A 6,000-nucleotide genomic window follows, 5' to 3' on the forward strand; every position below is an offset into this window, starting at 1 on the left:
TATTTTTTTATCATAAGAGAAATGGTCGGCCAAGTAAATTAACTTTGGAAAGGGGTCGATTAGCCATACAAAGTCTATACATAAGTCTCCCTTTTCTAAGGAAAATTAATAAATTTTGAAACTATATATATATATATATAATACTTAACTTAAAATCCCCGTAAACGTTTTTCAGTCTTAAAATATATATATCTAGAAACGGCGGCATCGGAAATCATTATTGTGTGTACTAATAACATATTGTATATTAACATTATCATCGTTTGGTTATGAGACTGACGATTAATACAGTATTGGGAATATTAAAGAAGCGAACAATAACTAATCACAAAATAAAGTTCTTAATTTGTTCTAAGTTACATGGTAAATATCAAGCAGATATAATGTAAAATTAATTTTTCTTACTTGTTTAAAATAAACAGAAATACAATGAATGTAGAATAAAGAATAGTGTCAAGGTTAACTAAAAGAATGATAATCGGGTAAATGCTCAACTTTTGCCTGTTAAAAATAAACGGTTAATGTTGCCTATGGTTCCAAAATGGCGGCTCGTCTCTGATTCCAGCAAATAGAAGAAAGGAAACAGTGGGACGCACGTTCTAACCTAACCTAACTTATTCTAATAAATTACCATAATTATTACCAACAAAATTATTAGAATAGGTTAGGTTAGATTAGAACGTACGACCCCACTGTTTCCTTTCTTCTATTTGCTGGAATCAGAGACGATCCGCCATTTTGGAACCATAGGTAACACTTTAATTCGAATGATATTAGTAATTTATAAAATTTTATTTAATTAAATCATCATTTTAAAAATAAGATATAAGCCTATAAATATATTTAAAATGTATAAAAATAAATGCATAAATCTATACTCTAAGCTACTTGCAAAACTAAATATATCTTTAATTGATTCGAATATATCTTATTTGAGTATTAATAGACGTGTAGGGTAAATCGTATAATTATTGGCCAATTCAAATTTAATTTCTCTCTAATAAGAATTTTATAAAAAGAATTATTCTGGAAATATTGTATACAATATTTATAGTGGAAACTCGATAATCCGAACTTGATGGACCAGGAGTCTTTCGGATAATCCAGAAACTCGTTTGTTTTTAGTTTTGGGTACATCAAACACTGTGCATTTAAAGTTTAATGAAAAATACAGTAATACTATTACTGTAGTGAAGGTAAATTAATTTACTGAAAATTTAATGTAATATTACGTATATGATCTAGTTTCGCGGCGCTACAATCGACAGATGACGTAGTTATTTCGAGTTAAAGGGGATTTTTGTCTGTGTATTATACTGTGTGGTATGTATAATGCTGCATGCTCTGTTTTTATTTCTATATTTATTTGCAAACCGCTTCGGATAATTGATTTTCTACTGCATATCTTATTGTGTATTATAAGCTATAAATAATAATTATAAATTATCATATTGTTAATTTTAATATCGTAAAAAATTAAATATAATTCATAAACTAAAGACTTTTTAATATAGTTATCGTAATTATAAAACCGAGAGTAAATAATTTTATTAATTATATTAGATTAAATATTTCAATAATTATATATTTAAACGATTTAGCTAAAACTGAGCATCTGTAATCATGGCAGGTGTTGTCATTTATAATTAGAAAAGAAATTCGATGTATATAAAATTTCGTTGTTTTTCATTTCAGTTGCATTTAATATAGTTTTTAACTTTAAAAAATAAATCTACAAAGTTCATTCTTTAATTATTTATGATGAAAACACAGAGATTTAAAAGTAAATGATAGGGTTTGAATGAGTAAAAATTGTAAGTAAACAATAGGTTTTTTATTTGTTTAATTATTATAAGTTTTTAAATATAACTGTTTTATAGTTTAATATGGATCGATATGCAACAAAGAACGTAGAGAAAAATTTTCAAAGTTTTATTAAAGAAGCTACTGAACTTTTTAATATTTGTGACGAGGGAAAAAATGGATTTATTACCATGAGAGATCTATGGAAACATCATAATAAATTCTTGTTAACACCAGATCAATTAGAAGTTGTTTTCAGCCATCTAGATAAGGATAAGAACGGATATATAAATGAAGAAGAATTCATTGAAGGTTATGGTAATTAAAATTTATTAAAATTTTACTGTAATTTAATTACAAAGATATATATAATAGGATATTCTAATCAATTTTCTTAAGCTTCATATCTGGGTGTAGATCTAGAAGAACTAAAAAAACAAGAACTTTTAGAAAAGAAAATAATTCAAGAAAAGAAAGAAGAGGAGAATTTCGAATCATTGTTAAATACAATTGGGGAGGGAGAAGAAGGGTAATATAACGTCTTATTCAAATTGAAAAATATTATGATATATATTAGCCTATAATTTTTATTTATATTTACATTTTTTTAATTAGTGATATTAATCAAATATGGAATCAGATTCAAGAAAAAAATCCAGAAATGTGCTCGGAGGAATTTAAAAGAGTTGTTGTTCACTTTGGGAAGGAATTTAAGAAAAATAAAAACATCAAAGACGATTAATAAGTTCAAATTGTTTTAATTTGATTTCAAAAATGTTATCAAAATATTTTATATGACAAATTTTAATAAACTTGAACAATAAATAAAGTTAAAGATGATTTACAATATTTTTATTAGAAATTCATTAACTTTATAAATTTAACATAAATTAATGCATCAGTTTTTGAAGATTTTGAAGATTACCGTACTAAATATCTGTAAGCTTCCAGAGTCCGAACTTCTTGTTAAACACGCTAAAAATTATATTTTAATATCGAAAGGAAAGACAACACAAAGTGACGTGAATGTAAACAATGTAGGTCCCGAGTGAGACTGAAACACACATATATTAGTATCTAAATCAATGTCAGATTGGCGAGTTCGAACTCTGATTCCGATGCTCGTATAAATAAGTAAAATATCCAGCAACGAGTTGCTTAACTTTCCCGACAACATTTGGAGGTGCCATCTGTTACGATATTTTATTTTAAAAAACTTTTTACATTTTTAATTATTATAAAATGGCAAAAAAACCTTAACTTTGATGGCAGGGATGAGTTTTATAAAGAATTGTAAATGCTAATAACGAGTAAAATCTTCATTAAGTCCAACCTTACTCGAGATACATGACCACCTCTTTATCTCCCCATCCCTAGATCTTTAACCTCAAAAATTTAATATCATTAATCCCCCTAATACACAAATCTCCCTGCAAAATTTCAGAAATTTTTAACGAAAAGCACAAGAGTTATTAAGCTTCAAACAGGATGAACAAAATTTTGCCCTCCACACACACTAATAACCATACATACAGAAAACCCTTGATTTTCTCTATGTATGGTAAAAATGTAAAAATCTTGAAGGTCAATTTTGACCGATATTTTTCCTCTGTTATATATAAAAGAGTCAGGAAAGTAAAAACGACAGAATTTAGTTTAACCGAGAAAACAGAATAATTTATCGGGCGAAAAATGTCTCGTGTCGCAGTTAAAATTCCTAAATGTCAGAACGAGAATTATAACAATGTAAAATAAGAGCTCAGGTTTCAAAGTTCCATCAACATAGATGCGGTTTCGAGTTGAATACCGAAGATTGACTTTTCTCGTGACCCGATCTGATCTTATTCAAACCAATATGGAAGAAACCAAACGGGAAGCAACGAGAGGGGATTGGGACCAATCGAAGGATGGAATTCGAGGATAAAATTCTTTAAAAACACCCGAATTTCAAGGACAAAGCGTAGCCGGCTTTCCCAAACATCGAGGAATTGTCGTTCCTAACTTGACGGATTTTCTTTCGTCAATTTTGCGAGGTGACTTTGTACAGTACATCTCTTCTGTGCTTGTGTCTTACTATCGATGTCGCCGTCATCTAAGCTCTGTCACCTCTGTTTTCGTTGAACTGTATGATTGTCACCCGTCCTCGGATTAATTTCTGCCCATCCCCTCTCTGGTCTCGCCTAAGACAATGCCCGGGGCTGCCGACACATCGAGGGACTTCGCCGGAAACAAATTGAACTCCGATCATAGTGGAGCATTTTCTGTACCAGTTTATTTCCGGATAAACGGATTTCATTTATAAAGATGCTTCGTATCAGTATGTCTACCCATTACCCAGGTACCGTCCCTTATCTCTCGTTTATCTTGACTTGAATCGAATTAACTTCGAATCAAACTTCCCTCTCTCCCCTATCACAAACTTTACATACTGAAAAACTTTAATATCAGTAATTCTGTTGTGTTTATTTCAAAATTAAGTATTCAAATATGTATTTCAAAGAATTCGAGTAACCGAATTTTATAAATATTCAATCATAAATTTAAAAAATTACGAGAAAGTTCTTTCAAATATTTTCAAACCATTAAAATTTATAAATGCATTCTTAAATATATTTTTAATGCTTTGCTGTTATAAGTATCAATTTAGAAAGATTTATAATCAATTAAAAAGAAAGTCTAATCTCTCACTGCTTGATATCTTCTGATCATTTCTCGAAGAGCAATTTCGTTGGATCCGAGTAATTCATCGATTCTATTTTTGTTTTTTATAAAAACTGTAGTAGGATAACAGCTTACATCGAAATCATTTGTAAGTTTTTCGTTTTCATCCACATAAACTTTCAGGAAGATGATTTCTTTATTTTCTTTGGCGATAACATCGATGATATGATCCATTTCTATACATGGTTTGCACCAAGAACCGATAAAAGTTACGACCACCAGTTTTTCTCCAGCTGTTCCAATATAATCATTAAAATCAGAATTGTCGTAAATTTTGTGAGCCATGTGCAATATGAGGTAATATTTTTTTAAAAATTTCAAAGAATGCACTAATTGACAGGAATTTTAATCAATTCATAGTCAAGAAATTCGAATTATTTGCCTGTTAAATTTAAATCGTTCGAATGGCATTCTTATTTTATACTATTTTATTCTAAAATTTACAAAAATTGATAACCATTAAAAAGCTAAGAGGAAAAGTTTTTTCTATTCTTAATCTACAATTTAGTTTGTTCACTTAGTTCTATACAAAACAGAAATTTTTAAAGTTTTAAGTTTAAAAAAAAGGAATTTAGTAAAATATTTTCTGTATTTGATCTGTATTTTAAGGAAATATTATTCAGTGTAAACATTTTTGTAATAAAAGTTGAGCTAATGATCTGAAAAGCAATTGGCGCTCACAAGTGGTCGAGTGGATAACACCACTGAACATTTCTTCAAGTATCATACATCTAACAAGGATTAGTTTTCCATAGAAATTCTTCCGAGAAGCATCTATAGTTGACAAATCACCCTTGTGTTGCGTTGCTTTATTTCACCAATCCAATTCGGCAAAATTTTGAGTAGCAATTCGGAAGCAAGCGGGAAGTTGGGCCGCCTACAGCGGCTAGGAGGCTTCGTCTCTAGTATTGACTAAAATTATTATCTAATTAATAATTTCATTAAATGTAATATAGAAAATATTTTAAAATAAATATTGAAAATATATTTATAAATTAATTAGTTTGGTGAGATTTGGCTTGATGGGATACAGCGACGCGACACATTAGTAATCGGCTTAAGATTGGATAGTTTTCGGGAGGATTTTTTAATGCGGAAACTGGCCCCTATTTTGCTAAACACATGAAGAAAAAAACCCCAAAAAAATTCACGCGGAAAGCACATGATCAGGCAGGAACCCACGACTAACTCTAGTCCTTCCAACATTGCCTTAAGTTGGCAATTGTCAGACCAAATTAAACCACTTTTCAACCAATTGAAGAGAGAGACTGCTTTATTAGTTGTAAATAGTTTTTTTTTTTTTTAACTCTTTCCGCCCTGTGGGCACTAAGAGGGCCTCTTTTAGTAGGCCCATTATGGGTTCGGCCAGGCCCACAATGGGGCGACCGGGTGGTGAGGGACGGGGCCCGACATATCCGAACGGACCACCCCCCGAAAAATTCCTGGGGATTAATCGACCCGTTCGGATTCGATCCC

The 6,000-nt window shown here is 30.3% G+C and overlaps 2 protein-coding genes across 2 annotated transcripts; one reads left to right on the forward strand and one right to left on the reverse strand.

Annotated features, from left to right (window-relative positions):
* The first annotated feature begins 1,513 nt into the window (after nt 1–1,513).
* LOC136989570 (EF-hand calcium-binding domain-containing protein 4A-like) lies at nt 1,514–2,652 on the forward strand. Its single transcript, XM_067287787.1, has 4 exons — nt 1,514–1,537; nt 1,881–2,121; nt 2,203–2,332; nt 2,419–2,652. Exons 2-4 carry the CDS (start codon nt 1,887–1,889, stop codon nt 2,543–2,545), a joined length of 492 nt encoding a protein of 163 aa, XP_067143888.1. The 5' UTR covers nt 1,514–1,537; nt 1,881–1,886; the 3' UTR covers nt 2,546–2,652.
* Nucleotides 2,653–4,479: 1,827 nt separating this feature from the next.
* Nucleotides 4,480–4,809, reverse strand: LOC136989598 (thioredoxin-like). The gene has a single exon (XM_067287814.1). The coding sequence runs from the start codon at nt 4,807–4,809 to the stop codon at nt 4,480–4,482; it is 330 nt and encodes a 109-aa protein (XP_067143915.1).
* Nucleotides 4,810–6,000: the final 1,191 nt, after the last annotated feature.

Source organism: Centruroides vittatus, unplaced genomic scaffold (genome assembly GCF_030686945.1).
Source record: "Centruroides vittatus isolate TY-2023 unplaced genomic scaffold, ASM3068694v2 scaffold_712, whole genome shotgun sequence".
Lineage (NCBI taxonomy): Eukaryota > Metazoa > Arthropoda > Arachnida > Scorpiones > Buthidae > Centruroides > Centruroides vittatus.

What these genes read in the sequence shown, in the direction of transcription:
- LOC136989570 (XM_067287787.1), top strand. Translation starts at nt 1,887, where the DNA reads ATGGATCGATATGCAACAAAGAACGTAGAGAAAAATTTTCAAAGTTTT. An exon ending in AGAATTCATTGAAGGTTATG is followed by an intron (nt 2,122 to 2,202) that starts GTAATTAAAATT and finishes AATTTTCTTAAG; the next exon opens with CTTCATATCTGGGTGTAGAT. An exon ending in ATTGGGGAGGGAGAAGAAGG is followed by an intron (nt 2,333 to 2,418) that starts GTAATATAACGT and finishes TTTTTTAATTAG; the next exon opens with TGATATTAATCAAATATGGA.
- LOC136989598 (XM_067287814.1), bottom strand. Translation starts at nt 4,809, where the DNA reads ATGGCTCACAAAATTTACGACAATTCTGATTTTAATGATTATATTGGA.